General features: G+C 43.3%; 1 protein-coding gene across 2 annotated transcripts in view; it reads right to left on the reverse strand.

The window, feature by feature from the left end:
- Window positions 1–19,404, reverse strand: part of METTL24 (methyltransferase like 24) — a 143,057-nt gene that overhangs the window by 80,543 nt on the left and 43,110 nt on the right. The window contains exons 2-3 of one of the 2 annotated variants that reach the window (XM_058307285.2): window positions 14,305–14,403; window positions 6,920–7,062 (exon numbers count right to left, since the gene is read on the reverse strand). In XM_058307285.2, coding sequence (XP_058163268.1) covers window positions 6,920–7,062; window positions 14,305–14,403 — 242 coding nt within the window. The remainder of the gene's footprint in view (window positions 1–6,919; window positions 7,063–14,304; window positions 14,404–19,404) is intronic. The other variant, XM_023583930.3, reaches the window with a different exon arrangement.

Below are 19,404 nucleotides of genomic sequence, written 5' to 3' on the forward strand. Positions count from 1 at the left end.
AATGGAAAACAGAACCCTCATCTCCAGACCTTAAATCATATTACCTAGCTATGGTGGTAAAAACAGCATGGTACTGGCAGAAACACAGACACATAGATCAATGGAACCAAACTGATGGTTCAGAAACAGACTCACATGGATGGTCAAGTGATTTTTGACTAGCCTGTCAAATCCACACAGCTCAGGCAGAAGAGTCCATTCAACAAATGGTGCTGAAAGAACTAGATATCCATACCCAAAAGAAGGAAAGAGGGCCCCTATCTCACACCTTATTCAAAAAATAACTCAAAATGCATCAAAAAACCTAATAATAAAAGGAAGAACCATAAGGTTTCTAGAAGAAATTGTAGGAAAATAGCTTTAAGACCTGGTGGTAGGTGGTGGATTCTTAAGGGAGATAAGAGGAGGACTAAGATGGACTACTGATGTTTAATGTATGTAGAAGTTTTAATTAGCTTTACTGTAAAAGTGTGGAAATGTATTGAGTGGATGGTAACACATAGTAAGTAACAGCTAGTTTATAAATGGGGATGTACCTGAAAATGGTAGTCTAGGTATGTAAATGCAAATTGGCAGAATGCCAGAGAATAATCTAGGAACTGAATAGCATAGTAAACCAAGAGGTGGATGAGAATTGTGATTGATGGTACAGATGCAAGAGTGTCCTTTGTGAGCTAGAGCAAATGTGCATCACTATTACAGGGTGGTGGGAATGTGGAGAAGCACGGGAAATATACAGCTGGAGTGACCTATGGACTGTGATTAGCAGTAATAATATATTCTTGCATTTATGATGTTATGCATGTTTGCTTTGTAAGCTCACAATTTTTACTATACACTTGTTGTTTATGTATATTCACATATAAATGATACAAAAATAATAATAGGGTAGGTTGGTGGAAAATACTTTGGTTAGTAGTAATATTTTGATAATGCTCTTTAATCATTAGTTAAAAATGTTCAACAAAGCAAGGTATTGGTTGTAGGGTGAGGTATAAGAGTCCTGTACAATGCTATATATGTTTTATAAGTTCACAACTATTTCTATATACTTATTGTTTATGTATGAGTGATATACTTCAATAATTTTTTTTTAATTGTAGGAAGCTGAGTCCAATGTTTTCTATTCTCTTTAAGAAAGGACAACAGAGTCCAGGAAACTCCCAGGAGGTGCCACACTTAACACAATCAGTATATCATTACTGCTAGATCTCAGTCATTTCCAGTGGTGTTGGTCAGCAAAGACCTGCCCCATCCCAATCCATGTCAAACAATTCCTGATTGATTTGCTGATTTGAACAGGAGTTGTATATTCTTTACTTTTCATTTGAATTTCACCATCATGTTTCAGACGCAGACATTCCATTAAGCACTCAAAATATGCAAAATTTCAAACTTAAAATTTAAAGTAAGCATGGCACTAAATACTCTTACATAGCAGGAAACTCCATAGGTAAGGATATTTTAAAGTAAGGACATATTAGTCCCATATGGTTCTAGCAAAGGCAGTATCTAAATCCCCCTCTAGCAACAATAGAAGGAAGAAGGCAGATGGATTATATAAGTTTGACACCAGTAAGTGCCAGCCACATGCATCACCTCTCCTAGATAATTCCTCTCAATAGTACTTTGAGGTAAGAAAGTAGCACACCCATTTCCAAGGAATGAAATTAAAACCTGGGAGTAAAATCCAATATGGGTAGTTCCAAGGCAGTGGAAAGGCAAATCCTTTACACTCTACCTCACTGCAGATGAGCACAACACACAGGATCATGGCAGGAATATCTGTGACCTCAGGGACCCAAGGAATTGTCAGTAGACAGCCAAGTTCCATGAAGAAAAGGGCTGTGGTGGTCTTACATATCTCTGAATCCCCAGTGCTGAGTAAATGAATGATCACCGACAGACTTAAAGATTGCTGCCCCAAGGAAAAGAAAACTGCTGGGTACGGTTTGGAATTTCCAAAATGTACAGCCCAATATTCACCATGACAGGTGATGGGCTACTTTTCATTGCCTTATTCATGTATAAAAACAAGTATTTATGGAGTACTTTATATGTACAAGGTACTATATAAGGCACCAGGGACAAACAGATAAAGGGTCTTTGACCTGAAGAAGCTCACAAAGTAGTATAGAGGAAATATTTTTGAACAAATAACTATTATGAAATGATAAAACATTATTTACATCAAAAATTGTATTTATTCTCTAAGGAAACCATTTTCTGCTCTTATTTAACTTGAACTAGAATCACTGCAGAAAATTTAGTGATAGAAATAGTTTGTTTCTTCCATGAAGCATGAAATATAAATCATATGGCTCCCATCTCAAAGTCTAAGCAAGTTGTTTATCTCTTTACATCCCATCTGCATTCTAACCATCAGGTAAGGGAAAGGGAAAGTGGAGGTGACATTCTTTCCTTTCAGTGGCATGGTCTAGAATTTGTACACATCACTTCCACTCAAATTTTGTTGCCTAAAGCTAGTCATATGGCTTCACAGAGCTGTAAGGAAGCCTAGAAAATATGCAAGTGCTCATGTGCCCTGATACACTCAAGAGTTCTGTTACTGGGAAGCGGACTTGGCCCAGTGGTTAGGGCGTCCGTCTACCACATGGGAGGTCTGTGGTTCAAACCCTGGGCCTCCTTGACCCATGTGGAGCTGGCCCATGTGCAGTGCTGATGCACGCAAGGAGTGCCCTGCCACACAGGGGTGTCCCCACATAGCCCATGCGCAAGGAGTGCACCCAGTAGTAATAAATAATAATAAATCTAAAAAAAAAAAGAGTTCTGTTACCAAAGGATGAAGAGGACAGTGGATATTGGGGGACAGTTAGCAGTTCCTGTCACAATCCAATTTTTTTTTAAAGATTTATTTATTCATTTCTCTCCCCTTCCCCTCCACCCCAGTTGTCTGTTCTCTGTGTCTATTTGCTGTGTCTTCTTTGTCCGCTTCTGTTGTTGTCAGCGGCATGGGAATCTGTGTTTCTTTTTGTTGCGTCATCTTGTTGTCACCATTCCTGGGCAGGCTGCACTTTCTTTCGCGCCAGGCGGCTCTCCTTACGGGGCGCACTCCTTGCACATGGGACTCCCCTACGCAGGGGACACCCCTGCGTGGCAGGGCACTCCTTGTGTGCATCAGCGTTGCGCATGGGCCAGCTCCACATGGGTCAAGGAGGCCCGGGGTGTGAACCACGGACCTCCCATGTGGTAGACGGACGCCCTAACCACTGGGCCAAGTCTGCTTCCCACAATCCAATTTTGAAATAAACAGTCAAGAGGTATGTTCTAAAGTAAAAGTTTAATTAAGACTGCAACCCCTCCCACATGAAGGAAAAATAAAATCATATAACTCATGCTTACAAATATTCCACACACATTAATGAAGGGGTTTGAAGTCACAGCAAAGTTTTCACCATAGAAAGGTCATAAGTCTGAGAGCTGAAGAAAGAGGAAGGAGATGAACTATAGGGCTAAATTTCCAAAGATAAGAAAATAACCATCTTGGTTATGGAGGGGTGGTGGGAGGGGAGAGAAATACATCTTTAGAAAAAAAAAAAAAGAAGAGGTGAAAATGATGAACCTACATATTAACTCTTAAGTCTTCCCTTATATTTCCACTCCTACCCCTAAAATACAATCTTTGACAAGAAGGCTAAAATAGGTGATTTTATCTGCTGGCTTCCCACCTCCCACCTTTCCCCCCACCACCCCACTTTCACCACTCCACAAAACACATCAGACTTACAGGGCGAACCCTGTCCAAAGTAGTGAGGTAGACAACATTATCATCTGAACCCACATTCTCTTATTTCTCTTCTCTCGTCCCCTCTCCATAATATATGCCTTCCTTCCAGTGCCTTCTCCAATATCTTGGTCTTTTCTACCACAGGTCAGAGCTAGAATTGTCAACTGAATTTCACACAGAGCACTCTCTCCCAGACAAGTGTTTTTTACTTTAAGTGTGGAATAAAAAGCTCTGCCTCCTACTAAAGACATTTCAGACATCAGAGAGAAGGAAGAGGTGATACTTCTTCAGTTACTGGGGGTGGAGAAAAGGGGCAAAATGGATCAGAAGGGAGGGCAATCAGCCTCTTTCTCCTGACCCCAGATGCCCTCTAATCCCTCCCTCCTACCTCACTCCAGGAAGTTTACCCCCAGTCACAGCTGCACCTAACGCCCTGGGTTTGCCTGGGAATTACTGAATACAGCAATTGCATTGTCTGGTTGCTGCAACAGCCCTGGGGCTACGTGCACCTACTGCCTGAAAATATAGGGGCCATACAACTCACCAGCCCCCGACCCTTCTAGCCTAACTCACAACTGTCCTAGGACTCCCAGATCCTGGGGATCCAGGGCCCACATCACCCAGCTATCTTCTTGCACCCCAGCAAGCAATTCACCTAAGAAATCTAGAATCTCAACCCTAAGGGAGAGGGCAATCAACATATAGATTCACAATTCAAAGCATCTGATTTCAGCTGTCAGGAACATTTTCTTTTCTTTTTTTTTTTTTAAGATTAATTTATGTATTTATTTCTCTCCCCTCACCACCCCCACCCCGGTTGTCTGTTCTCTGTGTCTATTTGCTGCATCTTCTTTGTCTGCTTCTGTTGTTGTCAGTGGCACTGGAATCTGTGTGTCTTTTTGTTGCTTCATCTTGTTGTGTCAGTTCTCCATGTGTGCGGCACCATTCCTGGGCAGGCTGCACTTTCTTTCGCGCCAGGCGGCTTTCCTTACGGGGTACACTCCTTGCGCATGGGGCTCCTCTAAGCAAGGGACACCCCTGCATGGCAGGGCACTCCTTGCGCGCATCAGCACTGCGCATGGGCCAGCTCCACACGGGTCAAGGAGGCCCGGGGTTTGAACCGCGGACCTCCCATGTGGTAGACGGATGCCCTAACCACTGGGCCAAGTCCGCCGCCAGAAACATTTTCTTTAGTTTCCAGTTTTCAATTAAACATTTTCATGTTTCGAATCAAATATTGCCTCTTATTACTTATTCATTTCTTTTCCCAGTGGAATTCAGCTGTTCTTATCTGCTTTTATAAAGCTGATATTGAATGGTGAACATTTAAATGAAAGTAAGAAACTGCCTTTTCACATGTAATATTAAATCTTATTTCAGAGCTATCTTATCTAAGGTCTCTGAAGTATAAGGAAAGCAAAAAGGAATTTAAATATTTTCCCCAAAAACAGCTTTCCCAATTTCATTTTACTCAGTTATATGTTTTAAATGAAATTATTCTAGGGTGTAAAATATTAAGTAAAACATAAAGGCATTCTGGAGAAAGAAGATAGGACCAAACTGAGAATCTCCAATTTGCATGTGGTATTATGCAATTATTTTTATGACCTACTTTCATACATTTTTTATGTGATATGGAATAAACTCTACTGTCTAAACTTTCCATCGTTCCTAAAATCTCGAAGCATAGCTCGTGGGCAACCAGAAAAAGAGCTCTGTTCTAACCAACTGGCTGAGCAATTTCTAATCTACCTCCACTTTTAACCAGCCTCCCCCACCCCCTCCAGTTTCCTCCAATGAAGCAATTTCTTATGTAGCAACTATGTACTGAATGCCTACTGTCTGCCAGGCTCCACCGATAAATGCCATTACTCATCATTTAACCCATTAAGAATGTTCCCATCTTTGAACACTTAGTTGTACTTTTTTGATTTTTAAAAAAATCCACAATGACTAATGACTTTGGCACGTCACAGTTTGACAGTGATAGTAATTCTCCAGGTGTCAGGACCTTTGGGTCCACCTCCCCATCACCCACGTGCCTGCCCCTCACCGTCACCATCTAGGATTCTGGTTGGGGCTGGATGTACGCCATGTAGATGAAGAACCCAACAGGTAAGCGTGATGGTTGAATGATGTACCCAACAAACACATGTTCTAAATCTTAATCCAGGTTCCTGTGGATATGGATCACCAAGGACTGCAGCCAGCCAGTATCAGAACACTACCAATCCCAGGAGGAAGCCAGCCTTCTAGCTTCTAAAACGGTGAGGCAATATAGTCCCACTGTTGAAGCCAAACCCATTTGTGATATTTGTGAATGTAGCTCAGGCAAACTAAGACAGTGAGCAACAAGCCGGTGAAGTGAGTTAGGGTCTCCAGTGTTGTTTGTAAAGAACTTCAGGGGTCTAGCCTGTGAACCTAATTGCACCGCTTCCACAGTCTATGGAACAGGATATTTCAAACAAAAATAATTCCCTCCTGCCTTTTTTCGAGGCAGACCTCATTTTTAAATTCAGGACTATTTATATAAGTACTGGTGTATTTGGTGAAATATCATTCTCATCACTTTATATTCACCCTTTTGCAAAAAGCTCCCTAAATCCATTTGTACATCAAGGGCACTTTCAGTCTGAATAACTAAACATCAATTTTTCCCAAACAGTTTTGCCAAAAATCACATGGTTTTCATAAGAGTTCCCTTTTCTTCCCTTTTTTTTTTAACTGTAAAGCTAAAATACACTGATTAACCATTGGCACAAAATATAAAAATCCAACAGACCTTGAGTCATTTGTCCTAACTGCACATAAAATTTCTAACATCCTAACTGTTGATGTTTTTCCAGCTGTATTCATTAATATTCTTCTCTTTCTTTATAATGAGGATGCTCTAATTCTAGCTGGAAATCACTGGCTTTGCCAAGGGGATCATTCTCATGTTGACAACTGAGACTGCCCACTTACTACCAGCAGAATGGAAGAAAAAGTGGCCCTGACCAAGGGGAGCTCAGTGAATCTACAAGTGTCTGCAGCTGCAGAACAAACCGATCGCAGAAGACAAACTGTAGCACCTGTTATACACTGCCACCATTCATATAACCTGTGTTGCCTAAAAGACTTTGGCTGCCTGCAGAAGAGTTTTTGTTTTCTTCTACGGTAAACTGTACTTACCCCAAAGAGTAGAGGCGGCACTGCTTCTTTTGGATTTGATGAGCTAAGCCAAACCTGTCATCAAGACAGACAGACGACCAGGGTTTCTTTTCAGGGCCAGAGTCGGTAGCCAGGCTGTCTGTACTCATGTGATTACATGCAATCTGAAAAGATTGGAAATCAATGTAAATAATTTAAAACGAATGATAAAAGGCAGGTAGGGACTTACTGTTTCCCTGAAAACCATCAGAGAAGAATTATGTCCTTCTCCACTGCTAACCACTCCCCTCCCCAGGGGAACACAAGAGTGCTGTAAAATGTTTGGAGGAATTTCATATCTAAGACCCTAAGTAACCTCATGGAGACTACAAGCAGGTTTGGAGGAAGGTGAAGAGCAGCTGTGTCCATTTGCACAGGGTGTAGAGGGGAGAACAAATCAGAAGCAAAGGTGGGAGGGAACAGGGGTCAGGAAGAGCTTTGCAGAGGTTAGTTGTAGAGGATGAACAGAAGCCGGCTGAGAAGGCTCAGCCGAGGCAGGGCATTCCAGTCATACAGAAGAGTGCTTGCAAGGCTTGCAAGTCATTGTTACCCAGGGGCCCTGTGGCAAGACGTGAGATAAAACTAGGGGCACTGATCTTGGAGGGAGATGCACAAGATTATCCAGCCCTTATCTCAGGCAGATAAAGTGGGGCCACTAAAGTCCAAAAAAGGGACATGCAGTTATCCAACAGTTAATCAGTGGGCAAGTGAAATTAATGCGCAGTGCCTGCCAAGAGCACAGTTTTCTTCGTGATGTGCTGCTCTCATCAGTTTTCTTCTCGGGAATGACGGCGAGGGCCCCAGACCAGAAGCTCTTCCTCAGCTAACCGAACCACTTCTCTTAACTCCTCCATCAAAATTAGATCAGAAACACAAAGGGAATGTGTATCTGTCAGGCTCAAGCAAGTCTCTAATTTCCACTGCACATGAAGCACATATACTTCAAAAGGGATTCTGACTTGTGTCTGAGGTATATACAGTTTGCACAGCTGAAGCTGCTGAAACCAAAGAAAGCAAGTTCTGTGACCAAGATAACATGTTATGTGGAGTCTGTTCAGCCAATACAGCAGCGATACTCTTGCTATAATCTAGGGCTGGTCTGGCAAAATCATCCCAACACTATTTATCAGTGACTACGAGAGCATCTTCTACTAGGATTTGGACATTGCAGAGGAAAGCTTAAAAAGTGCAAACCCTATGCAGTTATTTTTTCCCCTCAACCCAGTATCTTTCTTTCTTTTTTTTTTTTTTTTAATATTTATTTATTATTATTATTTTTTAATTACATTAAAAAATATATATGAGGTCCCATTCGACCCCACCGCCCCCGCCCCCCACTCCCCCCACAGCAACACTCTCTCCCATCATCGTGATACATCCATTGCACCTGGTAAGTTCATCTCTGAGCATCACTGCACCCCATAGTCAATGGTCCACATCATAGCCCAGACTCTCTCACATTCCATCCAGTGGGCCCTGGGGGGATCTACAGTGTCCCGTAATTGTCCGTGAAGCACTATCCAGGACAACTCCACGTCCCGAAAACACCTCCACATCTCATCTCTTCCTCCCGTTCCCCACACCCAGCAGCCACCATGGCTACCGTTCCCACACCCATTTCACATTTCCTCTGTGGACATTGGATTGGTTGTGTCCATTCCACACCTATGTCAAGTGAGGGCTTAGATTCCACATGGGTACTGGATGCACTCTTCCCGCTTCTAGTTGTAGACACTCTAGGCTCCATGTTGTGGTGGTTGACCTTCTTCAACTCCATGTTAGCTGAGTGGAGTAAGTCCAATAAGTCAAAGTGTAGGAGCTGAAGTCTGTTGAGGCTCTGGGCCTGGGTGTCATATTATCAGTCCAGAGATTCAAATCCCCTACATATATCTTAAACTCAGCACCAACTACAATTCCAATAAAGTAGCATGCAAGTCTTGTGAAAAGAGATCCCCTCAGAGTCCATTTCCATCACGCAGAAACACCAGCTCCAAAGAAGGGCCATCTGTCATGGCAGTGAACCCCTTCTGCCATGACCATAGAACCCGTGGGTCTCTTTATCCCTCAAAAGAACCAATACCTGGGGTTGTATCTACCTTATCTGTCTCTTAGACTCTGTTCAGTTGTACATAGGGGTATTCCTTCTGACAACCTCCAGACTCTTTTTTAGAGACTCACAGCCTTATAATCTCATTTCTCCTTTCCATTTCCCCCTTACATTAGGTCAAACCGCTTCCCGAAGTCATGTTATTATATGTAGACAGGTATATTCTGCTGTTCCGCATTGAATCTTTAATTCAAGGTCATTTTCTAGTTGCTTCTTCAGCTGGTATGTGGTAGTGATCCCTCGGTGCCAGGGAGGCTCATCCCCGGGTGTCGTGTCCCACGCTGGGGGGAATGCATCACATCTACACGCTGAGTTTGGCTGTGAGAGTGGCCACATTTGAGTAACATGAAGGCTGTCAGGAGGAAACCCCCAGGCACAATGCTACTCTAGGCCTTGTTCTTATTGCAGGTGCATAGGCTCAAAAGTGTAGCCATTAGTATCAAGAGCCCACTGTTGGGCCCTCCTTCCTTCCTGGTTCTTGCCGTTGCACCTGGAGGATTGCCGCTGCTCTCCCAGGGCCCACCCAGTATCTTTCTACCTCTCTAGACTCCATCACAGTTTAAAGGAAAAAATAACAATAGAAAATGGAATTGAATCTTCCCTCTAGCAACAAGAACTGGGTGCCTCAACATGTTAATTTGTATAATTCATCTCCTACTATTCTCCCACAGATAAAAGGAAACGATACCTCTGCCTGCCCACTTCCTAGGCCCCACCCATCCACCCACCGAAAGCAGAAGTTGCTAATCTAATTGGTCACAGCTGATCGTGTTCAGTGGGCCATGTTTTACCAGCCAGGTTCCTGGGCCTTAAACATCGCCTTCTTTGTTGGCACTCTGAACCGTGCCCCGGCTCCTGCAGGAGCTGGGCCAAGGCCATTCTGAGGGTCTCCAAAACCCACCCAGGCCTCGTAAGCCTGAGCCATTTGCTCCAGGGCATTTTCCTTAAATCCCCATGGTGAATCCCATTAGCTAATGTTCTTTGTACCTAAGACTCTCCATAATGGCAGATCTGGGTAGGAATGTTCATAATTCCTCCCTGACACAATTAGAACCTAACTCTAGCCCTCCCCCAGTGTTTCCGAAAGTGTGGTTCACCTACATGAGAATCACCTAGGAAAAATGCAGATTCCTGGGTCCCATTCCAAAATCAGTCTTTGAGGCTAATGCCTGGGAACATGCATTTTAATAAGTCCTCCAGGTGATTCATATGCAGATGGTCTGGTGAAATCACTAGAAGCCTTTAGTAAAGTCCCGGTGAAATGTTCCAGCCTGGTCTCATCTGTGCCTTAGTAAATAAAGGGAAGAGGTCACTCTTGGGTCAGAGCTTTAAAATGAAAACAGCAGCCCTTCCAGCTCTGCGCCTATGGAAGGGCCAAAGGGATGAGTGCTGACTATCAGCCAGAGGCCCAAGAGTCAGGGCTTTGAGGTCCAGCTGTTCCTCCGTTGCCAACATGGGATCTAGGGTTTTATTCTATCAAAAGTGAAGACATTTTTCTTACTTTAAACATTTCTTCTTATTCCACAGATTTCATCGTGCACAGCTGTATCACTTTTGGAAAGGCATTCTTTTCCATTCCATCTCTTTTCTAATGTTTCCCTTACCCTCCTAGCTCAAAAATAAAAAGCAGGAGTTTTCCATCTTTAGCTGTTGATTAATCATCTCATTGAAAGACATTAACTTTTGAAAACAACTTGGTGTACACGGTAAAATTCTGCTCCTAAAAATTAATTAACTATTGATTTTTCAAACTTTCTTGTTAAGATTTATGGCCAGAGTTTCAATAAACTTGCTTGCAAGCAAAATAAGTGATGGTAGTAACTCCTAGCTAAGCTCCAAATTCAAGTAATTATGTTCACTCACTCTAAGACCCCTTGTAATTTTAGCCACATAAAGTGGATCAGGTCTGGAGAAAGGAAAATAGACTCCAGGAAATAAATGTTTTCTGAATTTTTTTTGTTATTTAACTTAAAGGGATCTTATTTGTTTTCATTTCATATTGTATCCCAAAAATTTGAATTATATGTCTGCCAACCCATAAATAGAATCTGGCAAAGGGAGCCCTTAAAATTTTGGGACTCTGGCAAGAATCATGTCAATAATCAACTGTATATTTATGCAGTACCATTATTTTGAAATACTCAAGGGCTGAGCTGCTTTAATCCCAATTTCTTGGATGTGTGTGTGTGTAGCAGTAAATATATTAGATTTTTGTAAAAATTTTAGCCTGAATCTACAGGGCCTAGCTTATTCTTAAGGATGGATGGATAGATAGACAATAGCTTGATAGCTAGCTAGCTAGAATTTCAACATTTTATTTTTTGGAACAGCAACTGTTACTTTGATTAATTTTGTACTGCAAGGCACACTTCCTGGAGACATATGGTTTGGGGGTTGCCATAAAAAACTCGATCTGGAGTCTTCCCTCAGAACAGAACGCTGTGTTTATGATTTAACCATTTCTTGTTAGCAGCAGATACTGCATCATCCACTCCAGAACTCCGAAATTTAATCATGGTCTTTCACATTAGGAAAAACAGTCCCTAATTAAACTGGGCTTGATGTTCTGCACACTCTACCCAAATACCTCAATATATCCTGCGGCATGTCATAAAAAACGCAAGGCCCCACCATACCATCAGGGTGGCCACAGCACACAAGGCCGGGGTGCCCCTGACGCTGCAGTCTAATGCCGTCCTGCCCGCGCTCTGTGCCTCTGCTCTCGAGCCCCCTTAGCCCACGGAGCCTTCCCATCTGTCCGCCCTCTGTCAAAGAACACATAGCTCTCTTGCACCTTAGCTGTTTACAAGCACATGGAGATATTTTATTCCAGTTTGATACACCAGGGCTATGCACAGTGGCAGCACAGAGCAGGTTACTCAACAAGTATTTGCGGAATTGAGGAAGGAATAAATCCATGATGAGTATCAAATGCTCGGCCTTGCTGTGCAAGCCTGAACACAGATTTGAAGGAAATCCGTTTAAATTTTTTGAAACATTATTTTTAAAAAGTAGCATCAAAGGACGGGGGTAGAATTCACTTTAGAAGTTTTCTTTCTTTCCTCACCCATTATGACTCACTACCGCTAGCTGCGAAAGTTCTAGGTAACGGTGACTCTAACATTTTGCCAATTTTGCAGGCTTTCTTTGTCAAGATGAGTTCTAAATGACGCATAAGCCACAAAAACAGCCAAATAACTCTGCATTCCACAGGGAGGGGGATTGGAGCATTGGTTAGTAAAAGATTCTGATTAAGAGCCAGTTTGTGTCAACTCTGTTGGGCTTCCACCTGCTGGCCTCCTATAAACTAGGAAGTAAGTTAATGCCCAGTACTTTACCCGGATAAAATGACCCCTGATTACAAAGCCATTCTGATGTCTTGGAACACTTTCTCCTTCTCTCTGGAGGACAAAAGTCCTTCTTGTGAGTTTCAACAGCCAAATCTCTATTACTACACTCATCGAGCTGAATAATAATTGTATTTCCATTTTTCTGCCTTCCCAAATAATCTGTCAGCTTTTCAGAGGCAGGGACTGTATTCCTCAGGGCTTAGCACAATCCCAACAAATAGGAGATACTCCAAAATACTTAGTTAATAAAATCCTACATTACTTTTGGCACAGTACCAGTTCACAGAACTGGGAGGGACCTTAGAAACAATCTAATATAATTGCTTCCTTTTTCGAGAGCAGAACAGAGAGAGCCAGAGAAGTAAAATGAATTGCCCAGGGTTATAACATCCGATTAAATTGGAAGATGCTTTACTTTTTCAGAATTTTTCTCCTCTCAGCCCATAACTCATGGGAAAGATCAACGGGGGGCTTGAAATGGCCCTTTCATACCTCAAGAGCTTCTTCTAAGTAAATATGTCTTTTATAAGCTACAGAACATTAAGCTGAGATACATATAAAATGGAATTTGGAGGCTTGCACTCCATAAATTTATTGGGGTGGGGGGTGGGTAGAGCCCATAATTCTCAAATTCAATTAATAAATTTAACACCTCTCATTTTTCTCTAGGGCCTTTAAGGACTTTTTAAATTCACAACTTTAAAGCCAACTTCTTATCCTTTATGTAAAACCAAACTATAAAAGAATGGATCTATAGAGATTAAAATTTCAGTATTGTAATTAAGTCTGTATAAATCCACCAAATTAATTTGCAGCAACAAAATAAGAAGAAATTGTGTAAAGAACAGGGACCAATTTATCATCCTACTACTCATGATTACTTCAACAAGCTTTTACTTGTATAGCTGAGCAACAAATATCAAAATCCCCTTGACTGTCCGACTGCACCAAAGGAGAAATGAGACTGTCTTCTCCCTCCCCCACAACTAGCCTCCTCCGGATCTAGAAATACATCCTCTCCCACGGTTGGATACCAGGCTTTGCTGACAGTGGGAGAAGTGGATGGCAAGAGCTGAAGGGGGTAAAAAGAATCCAGGAAGTGCAGTACCATAGCAGATCCACAAATGTTATGCTAGGCTCACCGTGGCAGTCTCTACATTCCTGATTTACCAGCACCTCTCAGGACAGGGGTAAATTTCGCCGGGCTTTGATTTCCCCTGAAGACTCCCTTCCCCCCACGATCAGGCAACTTGACAATGGAACCTCGTGATTAGCGAGTCAAAAGCCATAGACCCTCCTTAGTGGAAGGAAGGTCTCTGCCTGCTTGGGGCGCTCACTCAGCCCGCAAAGCTGAGAAGGTGCTGCCACAAAGTGTTATGTCCCTAATAAAGGCTGATGCTCAGTAATGATTTAAAATGCTCTAAGGACAGAGTGCCTTTGGATTAACTTCTTGTCCTGCCTGCAAAGTCTCCTCCGCAAGATCCCTTGCCTAACCTGTTCCCGTCTGCCAAGCATCTGTGGCAGAAAAGCCAAAAGGCAGATTCCTTCAGATGGTAATACAAAATGGAGCTTGAGCTCCCAGAGGATGTCTGTGACACACTTGACTGCCTGCTCACAGGATGAACGTCGCTTCAAATGATTTTCCAAAGCAATTTTCGTAAAGTAGATCGTTACAACGCTTCAGGATGCAGCATTACAACCCTTCAGGACAACGATACTCTTGGAAAAAAGACAATGTTGAAACAAATGGGAAGCACCTCCTCAGTCTCTAAAGGAGGGGCCGCATTTAAGCAGCAAAGTCTTAGAAACCAAGTCCCCATCAGGAGTCCCTGAGAGCCCACCAGCCCCTCACCCACAAATCTTTCTTGAAAGGAGTAATCGGTATCATTCCCACGAGCCTGAAACACAACCTGGGTGGTGCTGATATATCTCAGGAACCTCCAGGCTTCTTCTTCCAGGGACTGAGCAGGCCCGGCCCAAGGCTGGAGATTGACGCGCCAGCGGGGACTCTGCGGGACAGAAAACAAGCGTTGGTGGAAGCGAGCGGCGCTCGAGGGCGGAGGGGAGGGGCTCGGGGTTTCAGCAAAGCGAACTCGGCCGCACGCAGGCCGCGGGGAGCTGGGTGGGAAGACCGGCATTAAGGCCCGTCCGTCACAGACACAAACGGAAGCCCGGCTACCGGGTTAGGCCCGAGATGGCCCAGGCCGGGGGACCGCCGGACCCCGCACTTGTGGTCAAAGGCAAACGCCGCGGGACCCGGCGCCGCGCTCTCCAACTGCAGCTTCCTGTTACCTGATGCGGCTCCCATTCGGAAGGAAAAGTCCTTGTGGACTACGGTTTCCAAAGTTTAGGGCTTAGAAATATGTGCTTCCCTAAGGGCCAGTTCTGATGTTCGTGGCACTGTAGCGCCGGAGTCCCGTTTTTGTGCCGGGAAAATACCTGGGGGTTGCACAGGGAGGTGGACAACGCCACCTGGCGGCCAAGCCCTCGGCGCGCCCCGCCGCTCGGACCCTGCACGCGCGGGGCAGGGACACCGCAGCCGTCCACACCCGGGCTGGGGAGGGCTTTTCCCAGCGCTGTGAGGCAGCCCCAGCTTTCACCAGAGGACATGAGGAACACCCGCAAATAAGGATATGACTAAACCCGGTCTCTCCCAAGGGGCGCTCACAGGGGCAGGGGGCGGGGTCCAAAGCTAAAGGTGGGAATTGGGGAAGACAGGTGCAAAATAACTCTGATAGGGAAATGCTAAGACAACAGGGAGAGTTATTACTTTCAGGAAACAATTCAATTCTGAAATCGTAAATTATGAACACTTGAACACAAACACTTCCTAGTCTTGCGTGATCACATTCCTTTTGCAGAACCAACAAAGCATGCCTTTTCCAGGTTGCCCTTGTGCCCAGGACCCCACCTGGTCCCCCATGAAAACTGGTCTAGGCCTGAAGATGAAAACTTCCCACCTCATTGTCACCGCACCACTCAAAATGCCCCCCAGCATCCAGCCCAGGTGCCTCTTGATGAAGGTAATTAAGTTCCAAAGTTGGCAGCGGACTTGGCCCAGTGGTTAGGGCGTCCGTCTACCACATGGGAGGGCCGTGATTCAAACCCAGGGGGCCTCCTTGACCCGTGTGCAGCTGGCCCATGTGCAGTGCTGATACTCGCAAGGAGTACCCTGCCACCCCCTGCATAGGGGAGCCCCACGCATAAGGAGTGCGTCTCATAAGGAGAGCTGCCCAGCGCGAAAGGAAGTGCAGCCTGCCCAGGAATGGTGCAGCACACACGGAGAGCTGACACAAGATGACGCAACAAAAAGAAACACAGATTCCCATGCTGCTGACAACAGAAGCCAACAAAGAAGACACAGCGAATAGACACAGAGAACAGACAATGGGGAGGGGGGAATAAATAAATATTGAAAAAAAAAGTTCCAATGTCATGTTTTTCCTCTGTATCAGGGATAGGCAAGACTTTTTCTGTAACGGGTTGAATAATAAATATTTTATGCTTTTTAAGTCCATATTATTTCTGCTGCAACTCCACACCACCCATTGTAGCATAAAAGCAGCTACAGTCAGCACAAAAATGGGCAAGGCTGGGTTCCAATAAAACTCCAAATACTGACTTGCAGGCTGTGGTTTGTTGGCCCCTGCTCCATAAAAATTCTCTAAGGATTTATATTTTATTTTAATTTGGAAGTAGACAGGCCTAGAATTGAGTATTTACTTACAAAAGAGACAGATTATGATATATGGATTATAACCAACTTTGTCATCAGGGTGTGCTGGGTGACAGGGGCAACTGCCAGTCAGGTCCCAGTAGGACATGAAGGATTCCTTCAAAGTACACAGGTGTTCACGCAGCATTGTTCACAAAAGCCAAAAGGTAGAAGCAACCCGTGTTCATCAACAGATGTATGAATGTATGTGGTAAATACATACAATGGAACATTATTCAGCCTTTAAAAAAATGAAGTTCTGATACATGTGAAACATGGATGAACCTTAAAGACATCATGCTGAGTGAAATAAGCCAGACACAAAAGGACAAATATTGAATGATGTCACATGAAGTAACTGGAATATGCAAATCCAGAGGGGCAGAAAGTAGATTACAGGGCACCAGGGGAGGGAAGTTAATGCTTAATGTTTGGGGTAGTGGAAAAGGTTTGGTAATGGATGGTGGTGATGGTAGCACAACAATGTGAATGTATTTAACACCATGGAATTGTACGCTTGAAAGTGGTTAAAAGAAAAAATTTTATGTTGCATATATATTACCACAGCATGATATTTTTTTAAAAAGAGATTATTTTACAGAGGTGTAGTCAGGGATTTAGGGAAACCATTAAGGGATAAAGCAGACCGGGGACAGGCAACAAGAGTCATTAGAATCCCCAGGTGGGAAGGATGGAGGAGGGGGAGTGGCTTCCGGAAGCCAGAGAGAGTAATTCAGGGTGGAGAGGGCCAGTTGACAGAAGCAGTGGCCTGTGATAGGAGAACGCAGTCGGTCCTATTGTATTGCTCAGCTTAACTCTCTCCCACCCACCAATCTCCTGCTTCCCATGGGCCAAACCCAACTGGAACCTGGAGGAGAAGGAGGCCATTGGTGGTGCGTGCAGGTCGGCAACCTGGGGTACAGAGCGGGGTGGAGGCTGGGTCTGGAAGGGCAAATGGAAGATCTCCTGCAGAGCATTCTCTGGGATAAGCAGTGAGACTTGAGCAGGGAGTCATTCAGTCATTCAGTGAGCATTTGTGCCTCGTGCCAAGCTCTATGTTCCAGTTTAATACAGGACATGTCTGTGCCAACAAATGAACGCAAAGAAGTACTACAGGGGCTCTGACAGAAATCTATTAATACATAGGCTACCACTGGGGAACAAAAAGATGGAGGACCTAAGTATAATTCCAAAAATAAATGCAGACTGTGGGAAGCCATCTCTGCTGCTGGAAGCCCAAAGGCAGATCAAGGATCTTTCCATTATTAGAGACACTTTGAACACAACAGAAGCATTTAACGTGGACAAACACACAAAAGTAACTTCACCGAGCAATGAATAGATGAAGCCATAGGATTATTTTAAGGATCCATAAAACAGTATCCTTCTCAGAGTCTGATATTTCTTTATTCCAACTGAGTGTTGACCAAGCGGCAGCTAAACAGGGCAGATGGAACAGTGGCTAATGTACGTTAAGGAGTCTCCAATGGGGGTATAAAAGAAACATACAGCAAATAGACATCCTCAGAAGTACTCTGGCTTAATGCTTTGGTTTAGCTGTTTAAAAAACATTGCACATAAAGCAATGTTCTTATTGGAATCATTCTGACAGCAGTTCATGATTATTTCCCCATGGAAACCACTTGCTTTTATCATCTCTTTCAATTATCATTTGTCTTAATTCTCTAGTGCACACATTAACATTTGTCCTTCCCAAATTCCCACAAACAAGATTCGCTGAGCCACCTTAAAATATCAATGGCATGTTTAATAGAAAAAGGTCAAAACATTGTTATTCTTTCCTAAAAATTTTTATCATTATGATTTCACACCAGTTGCCTAAATGCTAGCATATCCTAAATGCCTATTATCTATGTGTTCCAAATATCAAGTGACCATACCAATGCCACCCCCATCACTCCCCAGAGGTGGCAATCCTGTCTGCCACCTGCACTTCCTCTTCAGAGGAAGCAGCAGCTTAAACAGAAGGGGTTCGAGGCATCATCGTTTTGATCTGGTCTGTCCATCCCCAGCAGACCTGAGTTGAAATGTCAAATGGAGCATTACAATGAATTGCCACAGATTAGCAGCAATGCTCCTGAGCCCACGTGGGAATGAAGGCACCTCTACTCCTTTGAAGTCCACGTCCCCGTCCCTAAACCAAAAGGCCACTAACATAAAGGTGCCCTTCCCACCTCTTGACAAGCATGTCTCGGGACAGATGGGGTCCTCGATGGCCAAAGGAAAGGAAGGAGCAGCCTTTTTGCTTGGCACTTTCTCCAGGAAATATGTATTGAAAATTAAGCCAGCTTCTTCCAGGCAGAGGCAAATGTTTTCATTACAAAGAAAACAATTCCAAAAATCAAGGAGAGCAGATTATGTACTCAACTAATTCATGTTGTTCAAGGCTCTTTTGCAGATGTCTGAGATTCTACTTCCCAAAGAGTAAAAGGTGATCACTGAGTCATTCCAAGCCAATGTGTAGAGATAATGGATCTGATTTTAAAAGACTGAAGAAAAGCACAGCCATGGGGTTTGTGGGTATTTTTATAATTCATGATTTCAGGATGAAATTTTGTTTCCTGAAAAAAAGAAATGATGACCTAAAGCCATAAAGCCAAATTCCAAGATTGTACTACTCCAAGTAATGCAAAAAAAATAATCTTGTAAAACATTCTTTTTCCTACCAACCTACACTTACCTATACATAGTAGAAATATATTAATTCAAGACTATAAGCCCAAGCAAAACTGGCTGCATTAAAATAAAAACTTAAGAAAAACGGATCCATTCATGACCTAGAAGAGAGTCATCTATTCTGCCTTGTGCAAAAATTTTCTTTGTTCTGAAATTTGGCATAACAGCTTTCATATTCACAGGTAGCTTCCCCTAACCACAAATGACCACACATAGCCCACAGAAATAATCGAATTAAGAATAGTGTCACCATCAGCAGTACAACCAAGTTTTGTATAATCATTTTTTACACCTATTCTTTATATTAAAATTAAGTATAAATAACCCTAAAGAAGGCTTCTAATGGTCCATTCCTCTGTGTCTCAATGGTACAGTTATTCATGGCATGAAATTGCATGATGAGTGATTAAAATGATCTGTTTCTTTATCATAATGGATGACTGATAGAGCGTTTGAGATATTTTTATAAAATTTCAATACCCCCAAATCCGGCTACTAAGCTCCTGAAAGCAATTTTCTGCTGGGAGAGATGGCTAACAATTGATTCTATGCATTATGATTGTGCCTGTGTAAAAGAAGAGAGTTGGGAGTACACAAC

Source organism: Dasypus novemcinctus, chromosome 11, assembly GCF_030445035.2.
Source record: "Dasypus novemcinctus isolate mDasNov1 chromosome 11, mDasNov1.1.hap2, whole genome shotgun sequence".
Lineage (NCBI taxonomy): Eukaryota > Metazoa > Chordata > Mammalia > Cingulata > Dasypodidae > Dasypus > Dasypus novemcinctus.